Source organism: Trichosurus vulpecula, chromosome 5 (genome assembly GCF_011100635.1).
Source record: "Trichosurus vulpecula isolate mTriVul1 chromosome 5, mTriVul1.pri, whole genome shotgun sequence".
Lineage (NCBI taxonomy): Eukaryota > Metazoa > Chordata > Mammalia > Diprotodontia > Phalangeridae > Trichosurus > Trichosurus vulpecula.
The window spans coordinates 84,321,429-84,340,829 of NC_050577.1; the positions used below are offsets into that span (position 1 = coordinate 84,321,429).

The following is a 19,401-nucleotide window of genomic DNA, read 5'->3' on the forward strand; positions in this document are numbered from 1 at the left end:
CCAGCCTCAGCTTAAAGACCTCTGAAGAAGAAGAACCCATGGCTTTTTACAGTAGTAGCCTATTTTGTCTTTGGACAGTTTACTTTTAAGAGTTTTTGGCAGCTAGCCAAAATGTTCCTCTTTATAACTTTTCCCTGTTTTTCTTGGTTCTGTTCTCTGAAGTAAAAAAGGAGTTGAATCCCTCTTCCATATGACAGCTCTTCAAATATATGAAGGCAGCTATTATCTACTTCTCTTTCAATACCCAGTTTATTCAGCCAAGCCTCATGACATGGATTTGAGACCCTTTGCCATTCTATTTACTGGCCTCTGTTTACTATCCTACTGTACTCTTCAGATATTTTCCATTTAAGATGTCCTCTTCCCCTTCTTTGCTACACCATATTTAACACAGTCCAGATACCGCTAAGAATGCCACCAAATGCCTCCAGGAATCCTTTCTTTTGCGCTTTTCACAATACCTACTCATCTACTTATTCAGCACATTTTAATTATACTGTACTTATATCATCCTATGTATATGTGCTTAATCTTTGCTATCAGTAGGATCCTCCTAGACAGTCAGCAGAAATTTACTGAGTGCCAACTGTGTGCCAGATACTGTGCTGGACTGTGGAAAAGTGGCAGGGTTCAAAGGACGAACTTGAAATTTCTCTTCATGGCTCATCTTTGTAGGCCACAGGACAGTTGAGCACCTTCTTAGCTATATTACTCCCCTTTTTAAAAATAGGATTTGAAATAAAAATTTATTGAATATAGGACTTTATGCAGAATCTGTTTATATATAATCACCAAAATGACCTTTCTATACATATATATGTTTTGCCATACCAGAAATAGCATACCATTAAATCTGAGGATTCTACCTGTCTCAAGAGATGGTACATTTTTTTAAACTACAATTTCAGTTCCAATTTCTCTTCCTCCTTCCTTCCCCACCTTCACCCATTAAGAAAAGCATGTAAATGATGCTGTTATAAGTATGTGTAGTCCAAGCAGAACAAATTCCCACATTAGCCATGTCAGAAAAATAAGCTTCAATCTGAACTCTCAAGTTTATCACCTCTCTGCCTGAAGGTGGGTCACATGTTTCATCAGCAGCCCTGTATAACCGTGATTGGTTTCATTTTATTGATCAGAGTTCCTAGGTCTTTCAGTTGTTTGTATTGTTATTGTATAAACTGTTTTCCTAGTTCTGCTCACTTCACTTTGCATCAGTTTATATAATGCTTCTTTGTTTTTTCTGTAGTTCTTTTTAAATTAGAGAAAATTCACATAATACCTTTTCCCTGAACACTGGAAGAGTGGAAGAAGGGGTTTATGTGGTTAAAAATAAGCATGAAAGTTTTACCACTTTTTTTCCCATCTGGAAAGATGGAAAGCTGTGTAGGAACCAAGGAAGTTGTGTAAAAATACAGTGGGCAAGAAGAAATCTAAGGCGCAACATAAAACAGAAACTCAAATTTACAGAAGACAAATTTTTGTGTAGTCCCAGTTAGAGATTGGTTCTGAAGCTTTTCTTACCACCCCCCACCCCACCCCCAACCAGTTCATCTTTTAATTCAAACCTATACCAATTTGGGAAGTGATCTTACACCTGAGATATTCCGGGGACTTGCTTGTCAAACTAAGATGGTGTTTGGTTTTTGGCAAAGACCTTTTCTGTAATTGTCTGCTTATAGCTACCTGTCCTATATGCTACATAGTCTACGTGCTATATTACCTATATGTTCTATGTGCTATATTACCTACTAGGTATTTAAATACTTAATAAAAATTGAAATATTATTTCAAGTGTATAAGGGGTAGTTTTCAAAGTATGCTAAAAAGCAGTATTAGCTAAGCAGTGGACTTACTTTAGTCATACAGATTGTTGCTTTTGTATTAGTTCGTATATTTAATTTCAAATTTTCTTACTAGATTTCAGATACAGAAGAGTTTGCAGTACCCAAATGCCTTTCTGATCTTCCACCATTCTCAAGGTGTTTAATGGGAATCATAATGAAGTCTGTAAATGTGGTTAGGTAAAACATTTTTACTTTCTTTTGAAATTCTTATTATGGAACTTTCAGAGACTATATTTTATTATTCTCATTTGAAAATTTGGAAGACTTATTTTCCTTTAAGAATAAAATCTTCAGCAGTTTTTGTTGCTCCATTTGTTTAAATATAGACCACTTTCTTTCCTCCCTTTCACATTTATACCATAAATATGGTTTATATAAAATCTAAGTCAGACCTGTAATTGCTATTGTTTTTTAGTATGTAGTGATTTCCTTTTAAATATTTCATCTTTTGGATAATTTTCATCTTTACTATGAATTCACGTAAATTATTCTGACCATGTTTATCATTTCTGATCAGATATATGTACACATATAGGCCAATTTAACTCATGTAATCCCATAATAGGCAAATTTATAAACACTTTTATTTACAGATCATTCTTAGAAGAATTGACAGTTTGCGTAGCATCGGATGAAATTGAAGGCATTGTTTGCCTCACAGCTGTTGTATGTATGATTGTGGTTATTAGTAAAGGTAAGTCAAATTTTTCCTTTATTTCTTGTGACTTCACATAATATGTAGGATTTTGAAATTCATTTTCAACATGGTGTAGTGGATAGTGCCAGCCTTAAAACCAAGAAGATCCTAGGTTCAAATCTAAACTCACACATATTGGCTCTGTAACCCAGGGCTAGTCATTAAACCTCTTAATCCTCTAGACAGCTCTCTAAGACTAGAAGCTGTAGAGAAAGCCCTTATTTGCATTTGTAGAAAGGTAATTTCCTTAGTTAGGAGTGTCCTGTATTTATAAAATCACGGGTCCAGTTCTGATACCTACTAATCATTTTAAATGTATGAATTCTTTAAATTCTGTTATGTCATTGAAAATTAAATTCAAGGAAGGTAAGCAGTGTACAATGAAATACTTTGTAGTTCTCACTTCTGTGTATAGAAATACATCCTTTTCCCCTAAAGACCTTGCATGATGTGTTGCTCTGTTTTTAAGTTTCATGTGTGTGTGTGTGCACGAGCACACACAAAAAATTTATGGATACAACTATTATAGTGAGAAAAAAAATCTAGATTCTCTCTAGCTTGTGAATGTTCTTCCTAAAATGTGGTGTCCAGAATGAATACAGTTTTACTTCTCTTGACCAAAACAGTATTGTGGCATTATCACCTCCGTCATCTGGCAGCTTTTTATGTATTGTAAAGTCACATTAGGTTTTTTTTTTTGATACTGTCACAGTGTTGACTCACCAAGCATATATTACAGTAAAACCTACCATCTTTTCCACAAAATCTCTTCTCTAATCATACTTAATTCACCTTCAGAAATTGATTTTTTTGAATCCAAGTGTAAGAATTTGTTCCTATTTTCATCTTCATAGACTTGACCCAACATTCTGCACTTGTCAGGATCTTTTTGAATCTTACCTGTGTTCAGTGTGTTAGTTTTTCCCTCTAACTTTATGTCATCTGCAAGTTTTATAAGTATTCCATCTATGCTTTAATTTAGGTCATTGATAGATATGTTAAACAGCACAGATTTTGGGGGCAGTTCACTGGAACCCTCTTTCCACTTGAACCACAGCGATGTGTTTGAACTGATCATTCAGCCAGTTCTTTACCACTTTAATCCATCTAGTTCATATCTCTCCAAATTTTTTCATTAGAATTGTAAGAGAGATTTTTGTCACATTCCCAAAATATAGAATTGCAAGCTATATAGCATTTTCCTTGTCTACCAGTCTAGTAACCCAGTCAAAAAAAGTAATGATGTTATGCTTGTGTAACCAGTTCCTTTTGAAACTATATTGGCCTTGCTTTCTTTTCTAGCTGCTCACTATTATTTTAATAATACTTTCCAGAATTTTGACAGGAATTGGTATTAAGTTCCTTTGCTTATAGTCTGCAAACTCTGTTCTCTTCCCATTTTTGAAAATCAGGGTCATATTTGCCTTTCTGTAATCCTATAGTACTTTCCTAGGACTGCTTAGATTTCTGAAAGTTCTTTAGCAATCACATGTTAGGTTTTTTTTTAAAAATTATCTTTGGAAGTAATTCTTTCCTTCTTTGAGACTCCTTTTGGTTATTAATTCTTATCATTCATCTCAATTCATTCTGAACTTTAGTACTCCTAATTTTATCCTGTGAAGAATATGTGATGCTTTTATATTCATCCTTTATTACTTTCCTTGGCTTCCATGTTCTATACGTGTCTCTTTAAAATCTAAATTGGTTGATAAGTTGCTTGTATATTTATCCATATTTATCTACCTTGGCCCCTTTAGAAAACTTCCCATTTGCTTCCTCATTAAATTATTTTTCTTTCAGTGTTACACTTCTCAGTTTTCTTTTCATATTTCCTAGACTGTAGCCTTCGATGGGAAACTAGCCTTTTTTGAACCTTTAAAATCCAGAGTTCATAACCAAGTGTTTCCGTCTTTCTTCTTTATCACAAATTCTGAGATGAAGTGGTAATTTCATGTGAATATCACCATCATTTCCATCCTAATATCTAGTTCCTCTCAAGTCTGAGCCAGAATTGAATATCTTCCTTGTTAAGTTTTCCACTTTTTTTAAGGTTGAAATAATTATATCCTTTTGACAGAGAATGTTACAACATATTTGGGTAGTCTGGATAATTAAATTCCCCACTATTAACATACCCTGTCCCTGTGACAGGCTTGTTTTCTGAGCCCCTCATCCATTTCTCCTTTGTATCCAGGTGGTATGTAGATATTTCAGTGACAGTAATACTTCTGTTTCTACCTCTGGAGATAATCACCAAGTATTTTCCACCAACCTTCTCCCTCTGGTTCTTGGGTTTTTCCCCAGTGGGATTATATTTATCTTCTTAGTATATGATGCCACTCTATCTCCTTTTTTACCAATCTTTTTTTTTGAATAAAGTAAGTCCTTTTAGATCCATATTCTGGCTTTATGTCCCATTTCACATATCAGGAATGCCTATTATGTCAAGTTTGCCTCCTTGTATTAGGATCTTCATTCTTTCTTACTTTTTAATCATGCTTTGTACTTCTTCATGGAGTTAGATATAATAAACCCACTTGTTTTAAATGTGTCAGCTCTTTACATGTTTGAAGATAATGTGGTATAATAGCAAGGTAAGATATTTTCATTGGGCTCTTTGTGTTCAGCCCTTGCACACTCGTGCTGCTCATTAAAGAAAAGAGTGATATTTCTGTTATGACTAAAACCTAAACTCCATCACCATCCCAGTATTTGCTTCTCTTACTCTTGACACATGATCTGATGGATGATGATGATTTATAAGGTCTATGGCATTTACCATACTGAACTCCTGACTAAAGGCTATGTAACTCGGCTAAATGCAAAAGAGAGAAAGAAGAAAGATAGCTTCAGACTCAGGGTGGTCTGTATTAATAAATACTCGGTTATTTCACTTGAGTTGTGTAAATATTCTTGCATTTTTTCAGATTCCTGATTTTGATGTTTCAGGTACTCTTTCATCAGGAGGTAGTTTACTTTAATAATAATAATTCTCACTTTCTACCAAGCTGCCATGATCCTGTGTGCTTTAAAATGCTGAACTCTCTGAGCATGAGCATAGGTTTAGAGTGACAAAAAACATTAGAGGTTATCTAGTCCAGCCTCTTCATTTTACAGATGAAGACAAGATCCAAAGAAATCAAGTGACCTGCCCAAAGTCACACAAACAATGAGTAGAGCTGGAATTTGAACACAGGTCCTTTGACTCCAAATCCAATGTCCTTTTTGTTTATGCTGGGTCCCTCTTCTGATGATAAAGATCATAACCTATCTATTTATTGTGAATATCTAGATAAGCATACATACCTTATGATGTTTTATTGTGTTTTGTAGTGTTTGTGGCTGTGCCAAATTTATAGACTTAATTTTGTTCCTTAACTCTCTTCTGTCTTTTAATGCAACTTCTTTAAATAGGTAAACATAAAGATCCGAAGGTTAAGGATGCTGCTGCCACTATTCAAAGAATACTGAACAGATACATGGAAATTACCTTGGAAGAGGATAGCATTGAAAGGTAAAAAGCTAAATACACCGTAGAAACAATAATCATCAAAATGTTGTAGGTTGTAATCTTAAGTATATTGTTAGTTCCTGACACCAAGGGTCAGGAAGTTTAAGATTTCACACAATCATCATGGTAATATCTCTGTTTGAATCAGTTTTGTTAGATATAGGTTTAAGTTATTTACTGCTTTAAAACAAGCAAAATGACATATATTTATTTTTCCCTACCAAAAGGCAGTCACAGTGAGGGTTTTCTAGGCATTAAGAGTACTGTGAGTCAGGGTACAAAGATTAAAAGGCATAGAAATTTAACCTTTTTAGGGCAGTGACTTTTTCATTTTGTTCTATTATATCTAGTTCCTAGACTCACAATCCCTGGCATATTATAAACATTAAATAAATACTTGTTGGATTAAATGGAAGTTGTAGTCTACTTAGTTCACTTTTGTAATACTATGTTTAGTTTTGATTACAAAAAAGGTCAACAAACTGGAGAACATCAAGTTAAGATAGAGAAATAGAAAGCAAAGTAGAAGAAACAAGAAGAAACAACTGATATGGAAAACAGATCAAGGAGAGATAATTTAATAATCATTGGACTACTTGAAAAGCATGACCAAAAAAAGAACCTAGACAGTATTTCAAGAAATCATAAAACTACCTAGATGTCTTAGAACTGGAAAGCAAAGTGAAAAGATAAAAAAAAAAAACCCAAAAGTTATCACTTCATGAAAGAAATGCCAAAATGAACCCTCCTGTCCTCAAAACATCATAACCAAAGCCCAGAGCTTCCGGATCAATGGAAAAATATTGTAAACAGCCAAAAAGTAAGAGTTCAAGTACCAAGGAGCCATAGGATGAGAAGTTTTAGCAGCCACTAATGAGTGGAGAGCTTAGAATATGATTTTGCAGAAAGCAAAAGCTCTAGGCTTAAAACCAAGAATAACCTAGCAAAACTAAATATAATCCTGAAGAATGAAAAGTTAATCTTTGATGAAATAGAGGACATCAAGCATTCCTGATGAAAAGGCTGTAGCCGGGTAGAAACTTTGAAATACAAACACGAATTAATGTCACTGAAAGAGTAGAGATACTCAAGCAGAGGATGAACAACTAGTTGTGGAGACCTAGTGGGAATCTATTGATCAGAAATTTGGTTATCTCACCTTCTGCAAGAAGCTTTTCTCTATCCCCTTAATGCTAATGCCTTCTCTCTGAGATTACTGCCAGTTTACCCTGTATATATTTCATATTATATAGTTGTTTGCGTGTTGTCACCTCCATTAGAATAACAGGACTAAGCAGGATAAAAAGAATATAGCAGGGCAGTAGCAAGGAAAGAATATTTTGTAATTTCACCATGGTTAAGCTGTTTTTCTTGTGCGCTATTTGATCAAGGATTTCATTTGCATCTCACAAAGAATTCCAAAAAGTTTTAACTTAAATTGTGACTACTTTGAAGGATAAAAATCATATAACTTTTTAGCTATAAGTGACAGTTATGTTTGGACTGATTGGCCTTACTACTGTATAGTCACATCTTATATTCTATTCTTAAGTTTATCTATGGAAAGTAAAAAGCCATGTTCTAGTGATACTTTTTAGTCCCCTATTCATTATGCATGATTTGTGGCCGAAATAAAAAGATTTAATTCTATGGAATCAAGATTTAACTCAGTTACATGTTGTATTTCCATTGAATGTTACTCAAGTAACAGGGTTGTAGCACCATACGTCTAGTGTCCTAAGGTTCATAAACTCGGCATTTTTCTTGATGTCTCACTCTCACCTCACATATGCAGTTGGTTGATACAACTTGCCAATTTTATCTTCACAATTTTTCTTGAAACCAGCCCCTTCTCTCTTTTCTTACTTCCCCTACATTAAGAACCTTATCTACTCTTGCCCAGATTATGATCTCTGTGCCTCAAATCTCTCCCTGTAGATTTTCCTACAATTCTGCCAAAATATTTTTCTGTAAGTATGGATCTGACCATGTGACTCCCCTATTCAATTAATTACAAATGTTTCCTATTACATAGGGGATAAAATGTAAACTCCTCTGTTTAGCTTTTAAAAGCCTTAATGAGCCTTATACAGGCCTTATAAAGGCCTTACAAAGTCTTTTAAAGCCTTATACAACCTGTCCCTATCCTGTCTTTCCAGCCTCATTTAATGTTATTCTCTCTCTTGAACTTTCTGATCTAGCCAAACTTGCCTTGGTAGATTTGGGGGATTTTAAAATCAATGTAATATTTCTTACACGGCACTCCATTTCCTGTCTCTCTGCCTTTGCCTCACAGATATGGAATGTGATCCCTCTTTATTTCTATCTCACAGGACCTCCCTTTCTTACCTTAAGATATAACTCAATACTTCTGAATGAAACCTTTTGCTCAAATCTTTCCTGACCTCCCCCCCCCCCACCCCACTAGCTATTGCCTTCCCTAAGTACTTTGTATTTAAGTACAAAGATTAAGTATATTGTATTTATTCACCTTATATTGATACATGTTGTCCTCACCATTACAATGTAAATTCATTGAGTAGGGATTGGTTAATTGTTTCACTCTTTATACTTGTGTTCCTGGTGCCTAGTATAGTCCTGGTACACATTAGGTGCTTTAATGAATGCTTTTTGGTTGATTGATTTCAGATTTTTTGGTATTGTGAAGCAACAAATGGTATTTTAAAAAAAGTTTATTTTGGTTATCCTTTATGTCTTTCCATCAATTTTTCATAGAGGATTTGTTCGACATACTACATGTACAATTTCCTTGTGTTCTTTTAATTTCTTGGGGCTGCCAGTGTAGAACACACTTTGTCCATTTTTTTATTTCCTTCTCACTTTTCCAGTCATACAGGTCATTTTACATGAATATATATCTTCATTGGCGATGTTTTACTGACAGCCAAAATTCACCAAGCATCTTACTGTGAAATTTTGAGTTACTCATAATTGACTGAGGCTTTTGGTGTTCAATGATGATGCCTTATGATTTTAAATAAACTAAATGTAACTAGTTATTATGTTGTCCTCCTAATCAGCTCATATATTCTTTAGAATATTTTGTACCATGTAGCTATATGTAAGTTAATCTTTATTAAATATCATTTTGGTGACTATTTAACAACAAGTTGGACATCAGGTCAGGAATATGACTCCATTGGTCTGTGAGAAAGTAAACTTAAATAATTTTTGTCTTAAGGTACATTTTCTTAAGAATGTAACCTTCCACAAATGTAAAGAATGCTGCTATTGGGAAGTCCATCAAGTAACATGGTTCTTAGTGGGGGGCGGAGCCAAGATGGCGGCTGGTAAGCACGGACTAGAGTGAGCTCCGTACCCGAGTCCCTCCAAAAACCTATAAAAATGGCTCTGAACCAATTCTAGAACGGCAGAACCCACAGAACAGCAGAGGGAAGCAGGGCTCCAGCCCAGGACAGCCTGGATGGTCTCTGGGTGAGGTCTATTCCACACGGAGCTGGGAGCTGGGAACCGAGTGGAGCAGAGCCCAGCCTGAGCGGCGTGGACGATCCAGACCAGAAGCCGGGCGCAGGGGGCCCTAGCGCCCTGAATATGTGAGCTGCGGCAGTTACGAGACTTCTCAACCCACAAACACCAAAGACTGCGGAGAAGGTTAGTGGGAAAAGCTGCGGGAGTGGAGGGAGTGGAAGGAGTTCGCGGTTCCGCTTCCAGCCCCGGGGGCAGTGGAGGTGGGGCAGCCACAGCTGTTGTTACTTCCTGCTCCAGGCCCACCTGGTGGGAGGAATTAAGTGGCGGATCAGAGCAGGAGCGCAACAGCCTGCTGAAGATCTAAGCCCAGCCTAGACTGGGGGTCCTTGGGGAAGGAGGAGTGCGGCTCTGACAGAGCTGGCACCTCCCCCCCAAACGTAGAACATAGAACTCGTTAGTCTACAAGCAGTCATACCCCACTGAAAAACTCAAGGGTCAAGTTAGTTGGTTGGGAATATGGCCAGGCAGCGAAAACGCGCCCAGATTCAGTCTCAGACTTTGGATTCTTTCTTTGGTGACAAAGAAGACCAAAACATACAGCCTAAAGAAGACAACAAAGTCATAGAGCCTACAACCAAAGCCTCCAAGAAAAACATGAACTGGCCCCAGGCCATAGAAGAACTCTAAAAGGATTTGGAAAAGCAAGTTAGAGAAGTAGAGGAAAAATTGGGAAGAGAAATGAGAAGGATGCGAGAAAACCATGAAAAACAAGTCAATGACTTGCTAAAGGAGACCCAAAAAAAGACTGAAAAATACACTGAAGAAAACAACACCTTAAAAAACAGACTAACTCAAATGGCAAAAGAGCTCCAAAAAGCCAATGAGGAGAAGAATGCCTTGAAAGGCAGAATTAGCCAAATGGAAAAGGAGGTCCAAAAGACCACGGAAGAAAATACTACTTTAAAAATTAGATTGGAGCAAGTGGAAGCTAGTGACTTTATGAGAAATCAGGATATTATAAAACAGAACCAGAGGAATGAAAAAATGGAAGACAGTGTGAAATATCTCCTTGGAAAAACCACTGACCTGGAAAATAGATTCAGGAGAGATAATTTAAAAATTATTGGACTACCTGAAAGCCATGATCAAAAAAAGAGCCTAGATACCATCTTTCAAGAAATTATCAAGGAGAACTGCCCTGATATTCTAGAGCCACAGGGCAAAATAGAAATTGGAAGAATCCATCGATCGCCTCCTCAAATAGATCCCAAAAAGAAATCTCCTAGGAATATTGTTGCCAAATTCCAGAGCTCCCAGATGAAGGAGAAAATACTGCAAGCAGCCAGAAAGAAACAATTTGAGTATTGTGGAAACCCAATCAGAATAACCCAAGATCTGGCAGCGTCTACATTAAGAGATCGAAGGGCTTGGAATGCGATATTCCGGAGGTCAATGGAGCTAGGATTAAAACCTAGAATCACCTACCCAGCAAAACTGAGTATCATGTTCCAAGGCAAAATATGGAGTTTCAATAAAATAGAGGACTTTCAAGCTTTCTCAGTGAAAAGACCAGAACTGAATAGAAAATTTGACTTTCAAACACAGGAATCAAGAGAAGCATGAAAAGGTAATCAAGAAACGGAAATTGCAAGGGACTTACTAAAGTTGAACTGTTTTGTTTACATTCCTACATGGAAAGATGATGTGTATGATTCATGAGACCTCAGTATTAGGGTAGTTGAAGGGAATATGCATGTATCTATATATATATATATATGTTTATGTATATATATAAGTGAATGTGTTGTTATGTATATATCTATGTGTATATGTATGTATGTGTATGTATATGTATATATATGTATATATGTGTTTTTATGCATATATATATATGTAAAAGAGAGAGAGCAGACACAGGGTGAGTTGAAGATGAAGGGAAGATATCTAAAAGAAATAAAATGAAATTAAGGGATGAGAGAGTAACATACTGAGAGAGGGAGATAGGGAGAGATAGAATGGGGTGGATTATCTCGCATAAAGGTGGCAAGAGGAAGCAGTTCTATGGGAGGAGGGGAGAGGGCAGGTGAGGGGGGAATGAGTGAACCTTGCTCTCATCAGATTTGGCCTGAGGGGGAATACCATACATACTCAGTTGGGTATCTTACCCCACAGGAAAGAAGAGGGAGGAAGATAAAAAAAAAAAATAAAAGGGGGGGGATGATGGAGGGGAGGGCAGATGGGGGTGGAGGTAATCAAAACAAACACTTTGGAAAGGGGACAGGGTAAAGGGAGAAAATTCAATAAAGCGGGATGGGTTGGGAAGGAGCAAAATGTAGTTAGCCTTTCACAACATGAGTATTGTGGAAGGGTTATACATAATAATACATGTGTGGCCTAGGTTGAATTGCTCAACTTCTTAGGGAGGGTGGGTGGGAAGGGAAGAGGGAAGAGAATTTGGAACTCAAAGTTTTAAAATCAGATGTTCAAAAACAAAAAAAGTTTTTGTATGCAACTAAAAAATAAGATACACAGGCAATAGGGCGTAGAAATTTATCTTGCCCTACAAGAAAGGAAGGGAAAAGGGGATGAGAGGGGAGGGGGGTGATAGAGGGGAGGGCTGACTGGGGAACAGGGCAACCAGAATATAAGCCATCTTGGAGTGGGGGGGAGGGTAGAAATGGGGAGAAAATTTGTAATTCAAAATGTTGTGAAAATCAATGGTGAAAACCAAATATGTTAAATAAATAAATTGCATTAAAAAAAAAATAAAAAAAAAAAAACATGGTTCTTAGTGTTAGGTGGTTAATGTTTCACTTAGCATGATGCTATGCATTTTGGCTTTTCAAATCATTTGCTTTCTCCTGAATCAGTTTTTTGTTTTATTACAGTTATCTTTTTAAGTTAGAACTTAATATTTTGGATACCTCATCATGAATACTGAAAAATAATGTCTAGTGATTGTCAGTACTTTTCAAAGCAAATTACAAGAGAAAGAGTTTTTGGAAATCTACTCTCATGGAAGCTGGCAGGCAATATAATTAAAATTTTTTTTTGATAGTAAATTTTTCCCCTAAATAATTTTTTAAAATAATAATGTTGAACTTGAGAAGTAAAGTTGAAATAAGCACATATCTATAGGATTCTTTTGGAACATTAACCTAGTTCTTAATTCAGGGACTGAGGCATTAATTGAAAAAATGCACGTTCTTAACTGTAATTTAATTTTCTCTCCAGCGAAGTTAGCAGTTTGTTGACTGGCCTGTTGGGTTTTTAATAAAAATTTGCTGTTCACTGCATTTACTTTTCCTTACTCAGAATAAAATGCTATAAATTGAGTAAATTTCTCAAGAGGAACAATATGTACTTGCTAATGCAATAACATTTAATTGCCAAATTGTTATGTGTATTGTCATTAGTGAGAAGATAACTGAATTTATGGTTGAAGAAGTAAAAATATTCCTTTTAAAGTTGAAATTAGAATTTGTATTGTGGATTTCTTCCACTGGGTCATTGGCCATGATATTATAAGTGAATTCCTTGTGTGTATTAATTATTTCTATGTAGGGTGACTTAAATACGGTTTTAGTGCAGTCTCCAACAGTAAACATTTTTTTTCTCCACTGGATTGTCTTTTGAAAAAAAACACTAGCTTTTTAAAAATGCCTTCTTGGCTGTGAGTGTAGGCTTTTTGTTTTGTTTTTAATGCAGATATTGGATTTGAGACCAACCATTCTAAATGTTTTTAAAACTTTCCATGGAATGAATATTTATAGAAGGGAACAATAAGATATTATTTGTAACAGTTGATAAAAGCTAATTATATTTGACTCATACCTTGGAGTAAAAAAAACCAAACAAACAATACATATGCCACATTTGTACCCATAATTATGATTTATTATTATTATTATTAAAATTTAATTTGTAGGAAGTAAGAGAGCTGTACAAGGAAATTGTTGGACAGTGGGAAACTGACATTCTGCAATATACATGTAATTTATGAAGGTTCTAGTAATTGCAGTAGTTGAATATATAACTAGGTTTTTATTGATTTCTTAAATTCATGCATAAACTCTTAAACTTTTTGTCATTACAGATAGTTCAGTTACAAAGTACTTCTTGGTGCATTCTATGCTATTTGCAGTTTTTCGTGGTATTCTCTTCTAATCACAAAATTTTATCTAAAGGAACAGAATATACTTCGTATTTTAATGTAAATGTTACATGTATTTTCAGGTGCTTTTCCTATCTATTTAGATGTACATTATGGTAGAATTTGGCTGCACACATAATGTAAAGTAGATAGGTAGATTTGGGGGATTTTAAAAGCAATGTAATATGATACGACAACAGTTTTGAGTAGGAATTTCACGGGGTCCATGAACTTTGATGTGGAAAAAAGTTACATCATCATTTTCACTAACCTTTTGTTTTCTTTATAATTCTATGTATCTTATATGTTTAAAAACATTATTCTGAGAAATGGTCCATAGGCGACACCAAATTGCCAAAGGGGTCTGCAGTACAAAAAAGCTTAACAACCCTTTGTCTAGGTGATATTTTTTCTCTATTTGGAATTTATGCTAAGTCTCTCTCTCCATATTTTGAGGAAGGGGCATCAAAGCATCTGGACTCTAGCCCTGCCTTTGTACTAACCAGCTGTGTGAATTTCTTAATGCCTGAACCTTGAAGTCTTATGTTTTTGTGTGCAGATACACACTTTAATTCTCTGATCTGGTAACATTGAATCTTACATTTGAATAGTCCTTTTACATTTCTTTCTCTCAAGCACTTTTGTTTGTTAGGCTGATCTTATAATTTTATAGGTAGATATGGTAGATATTAATTATCCTCATTTTATGTCTGAGGACTTAGCCTTGAAGTAGTTACAAATGATTTCTCCAAAGGCTGTTTTGTTGTTATTTAGTTGTTTTATTCATGTCCAACTCTTCAAGACTGCATTTAGGGTTTTCTTGGCAACGTGGTTTGTCATTTCCTTCTCCAGCTCATTTTACAGATGAAGCAACTGAGGCCAACAAGGTTTAGTGACTTGCCCAGGGTCACACAGCTAGTAAGTGTCTGAGGCCAGATTTCAGCTTAGGAAGATGAATCTTTCTTATTTTAAGCCCAGTATTCTATTCACTGTACCACCTTACTACCCTAAAAGCCTACTTCAGGCAAGCATAAAAAGCTTCTTGTGAAACTGGCCATTGGATCAGCATGGAGCCACTCCCACATTCTTGTCATCTTTCTAAAAACTTATTTCTATTTTTACTGATATAAACTTTTCAAAGCCTTCAAAGCCTTTTCAGATATGCTTCTGATTTAAGGATTACTCAGTTCCCCCACCTCTCCTGCCTTCTCATTAGCTCTTTGATTCTTTCCTCTATTCTATTCTTTCTTCCACCCTCTTGTTATAATGTAAGCTCCTTGTGAGTAAGGGTTGTCTTATTCATTGTATTTGTATATCCCAGTTCCTGGCACATAAGTGCTTAATAAATGCTTGTTGATTTTATTGACTCTTTCAGTTTAAATCTCCTAAGGTTTTTTCAGTCCATTTCTAGCCAAACTTCTTTGAAGGTGGAACCTCCCAGACATACCTCCTCCCATTTCTCCTTTTCTATAGAGTATAATGTACTTGAGTGAAACATTTTTCTGTTATTATAAAGTAAAGGCTCTGCTTCTTGATGAGTTCCATGTCAAAGTCCCAGGCTAAGTCTGGTTTTCTAAGTATTGTTTAAATTTAAGTCTTCTTATGAAAATGCTTTATACTCAAAAATTCATGGCTCTGTGATCTTATTGATTAAGGAGCTTCCTTCACAAATGCTGATCATAACCTATCCATTCCTACCTCTTGTAACCACTCTCACCCAGAAGTCTTTCATTCAATATTCTAGAACTCTTGCTTCATCTGACATTTTGAGGGCACCAATGGAACATTCTGGCTATTTACCTGTCATCATTTTCTCTTATTATATAACTATTTCATCATCTCTTCCTGTTTGTTGTTCCTTGATGCACCCTTTTTTAAAAAATTTATTTTTTTAAATTTTTAAAATTTTTTTAAAATTTAAAATTTTTTTTAAAAAAATTCATTTGAGCTTAAATACAAAAAACCAAAGAAAATTCCCATGCACACAGTACAACATAAAAAGAGGATTCAACGTAAAATGGATTTCCATTTTACAGTTTACTTTTTAAAAAAATATGTAATAAATACTACACATTATTTTCAAAGCTACACTGCTTTTTTGTGCTTCTTTCTTTTCATTTGTGCTTTTTTCATTCATTTTAAACTTAAATACAAAAAACACCCCAAAACAATGTACTCTTTATTCATATTCTTTGGAATACCTTGTGGGTTATCTGTTGCAGCTTGCTTACGCTGCCATGATCCTTTCCATTGCCTTTTGTTGTGATACTTATCTGTAGTTCTTCAGAGGCAGCCCCACATCTTGTGCCATATAACAACAGTAAAATGTTAGAATTTATAAAATGGACCTTTGATTTCTTGGGAAGCATAGGGTGAATAAAAAGGCTTTATAATTTCCTGAAAGTAATCCAGCCGACTTGCTTTCTTTTCAACTCTTGTCTTGAAGAGGTTTTTGTAAACGATGATTGTAAGGGAACCATATGTTTCTAGGGGTGACTGCCGCAGCCCCAAAATACCTACATGCCGGGTCCTGCCGAAAGAATTCGACTCAAGCCTTCTCAGCCAGGGGAAAAGAGAAAGTTTATTAGGGATTCACCACAATGGGCTGTCTTGAGAAATCCCCCCTTACCCCCCTGTGACGCCTGTTTCCACAAGTGGGCCAGATTCAACCTACTGAATTAGATTGAATCTGAGCCCCTTCATGGAGGCAAGATGGAGATTATATACACAAAGATTGTAGGAGGGATTGAGGGGTGGTCTGGGGTGACTAGAGGAGGGGTTTAGGGAGGGTCTTGAGGGGAAGTCTAAGGAGGACCAGGTGAGGTCAGAGTCCAGGAACCAAGAGAATAGAATTAAGGGCAGGAAGTTCCTGAAGGAATATCAAAGGTTGGGAAGTAACTGAAGGCATGCACATCTAAAGTAACAATAGAGGGAGAGATCTGGGCCCAATGACAATGTGAGGCTTGTGGCCCTAGGGGAAGGCCAGATCCAGCCGAAGACTCGGGGACAGCTCAAGGGGGCTCCCAGAGACTGCACTCCAGACTCAAGGGGGTTCCCAGAGACTGTGCCCTCATCAGTTTCACTTTATTGTCCGTCTATACTATCTGTCTCAATTTTACATTGTTGGACAAGCACCATAGGCTGTTCATTCAAATGCATTTTGTAATCTGGGTTATAGGTATCAAGTTGGTCTTCTTGTGTGTATGGATAGGCCTAATTCCTTTGAGTGGTTACAGATGTCTTCCAGGAAAAAAAGGAAACTGAAAAGTGGGGTTTAAGGACACCTTCCATTTAGAGAGACATAGAATGGTGATGAAGTACCAAGGCTGATAGGATCTTGCAAGATGATGAGGTTGTCCCCAAATCATCACCATTTTGTAAATCTGTTACGTAGCATGGTCTTCTGCCCATAGGAAATACTTAATAAATAGATGTTGACTTGGGGGGGGGTATGTGTATATATACAATAATATATTGTATAAATTACAAAACCAAAATTCAGTGCTTCTGTCATTACTGAACCCTGCTGCTAATTTTTCCGTTTTGCTATCCTGTCTCTAGAGGAGTGTCATGAAAGACAAAAGAAAAGGACCATCTTTCTTAAAGATAGTTCTTTTCTTTAATTTCTACACCTTTCAGAAACCTTTAATAGTCTCTTCTGGGCTCATCCACAACAATGCAAAACAAAATACTGCTGATAAAATGTGAATTGTTATGCCCCATTTAATACCAACAGTGCTTTTTTTTTTTTTTTTTTTTTTTTTTTTTTTTTTTTTTTTTTTACCAGCACTAGGTTGACTTATAGGCCAAAAACAGACAGAACAAAGTGCTGATGTCCAAATATGTTTTAATCTGCTGTGATACTGATTAGCGTTGTAGCATCAGCAAAATAAACCTTAACTTTATTATGTTAAAATTGTTTATGTTCATATAAAGTCCTATGTGCAGAGCTAGCATGTTAGCTTGACTAATAAATATCCCTTTCCTGATACATTTTTTATAAATGGTCCTTGTCTAAACACAACTGATACTGTCTGAAATAGAAGTTCATACTAAGCATTTAGTGAGCTGCTTTATAATAAAATAGTAATATTTTATATTTTATAAAAAAGTCAAGTAGTATTTGACTGCAGCAAATAGATAGAGCTGAGTTGAATTAATATTGGAACATCTTTAGAAGAGGGCAATGTGGATCTTGAGACTGAAAACTATTATATTCATTGTTCTGTCGAAGGCAATGTAGATATTTTACCTGGGAAGGGAAACCTGCAAGGTGGAGGTAGAGGGATAATTACAGTCTTCAGGTTTATGAAGGATTATCTTAAGAATAAAGATATCTGTGTCTGGAATTCCTTTCCTGTATGAGTTGCAGTGGATGGCCACAGAGGTCCTTTACAACTCTCAAATTCTGATTCCATGGGTCTAAATTTATACTATTTAACCCTAGAGGACAGAAGTAGTAGCAGTGGGTTGAAGTTGCAGAAAGATTTAGACATGAGCTCCCAGAGGATGTAATGGGTTCCTCCTCCCTGGAAGGCTTTAAGGTGAATCTATGAGCATTTCTTGGGAATGTCATAGAAGAGATAGAATCTTGGTCAACTATATGGCTTCTAAAGTTCCTTGTAGCTACAAGATTTAATTCTAGAAGAAAAAACTATAGGAATTTAAATTTGTGAGACACAGGAAAGCAATAAGTGCTTTGGCAGTTAACATTTCCCTGGAGTTAACGACTAGCAGAGAGAGTTGATTAAATTTTTTTAGTCAGTCCTAAATTTTGAGCAAAAACACTTTGTGTCAGGGAACTTTATTTCTTTAATAAAGAAACAATAATCAATTTCTTAGATCTTGTTTTTTTTTGTAGTGAAGAGTAGGCTTCAAGCTTTTTTAAGAGCTGGCTCTTTCAGGGAATTCTGCATGTCAAAAAAAATAGAACTGAAGAAAGTTTTTAATTTTATGAAAAAGCCTTTATCAGAAGAAGAAATATGAGACCAGATTTTAAATTAAAAAAAAAATCTCTCTCCCCCTCAATTGTCTGTTTTTTATTTTTTTTAAATGAGACTGTTGATTTCAAGGGTATAGGGAGTTGCAAGTAAGGAACTTCCCCTATCAGTGCATCTTCTCTGTAATAGTCTTTGAGAGTTGCCTGAAGACACTAAAAGGGTAAGTCATTTTCCCAGGGTCACACAGCCAGTATGTGTAAGATTCAGAAGACTATTCTAATAGTCTTGAAACTACAGTATATTGTAGTTGTCATGTAAACTTGGGTTCAGAAGTGGCATTTTGCATTATGCTTGCTTCTATAAACTCATTTTTAAAAGAAATTGAAGCCTTTTAATTTTTACATCATATTCTCTTCTGAATATGTTCATTCCAGAGAGCTTAGCAAACAAAGATAAGTTTTTAAAAAGAAAAAAGCTCATTAAAATCAATTAGAACATTAGCCATGTGTGACAGTATGGCAAATATTCCATAACCAAGGTCCTCTACTCCATTGACAAGAGAGAAATACATTTTCTCAACTTTTTTCTAGGGACTAATTTGCTCACCGCGTGGGTTATTTCTTGCCGTTTACATTGTGTTCATTGTGTATGTTCTTCTGTTTTTACTTACCACACTCTGTCTTATCTCATTCCTCTGAATTCTTCATGGTTGTCATTTCTCATAGCACAATAATATCCCGTTGTATTTATGGATCACATTTTGTTTGGTCATTCCTCAGAATGAACCCCTATTTTGCTTCCAA

At 35.8% G+C, this 19,401-nt stretch overlaps 1 protein-coding gene across 1 annotated transcript in view; it reads left to right on the top strand.

The window, feature by feature from the left end:
• Nucleotides 1-19,401, top strand: part of NCAPG2 (non-SMC condensin II complex subunit G2) — a 100,549-nt gene that overhangs the window by 74,667 nt on the left and 6,481 nt on the right. The window contains exons 25-27 of the mRNA XM_036760200.1: nt 1,921-2,024; nt 2,441-2,541; nt 5,959-6,058. Coding sequence (XP_036616095.1) covers nt 1,921-2,024; nt 2,441-2,541; nt 5,959-6,058 — 305 coding nt within the window. The remainder of the gene's footprint in view (nt 1-1,920; nt 2,025-2,440; nt 2,542-5,958; nt 6,059-19,401) is intronic.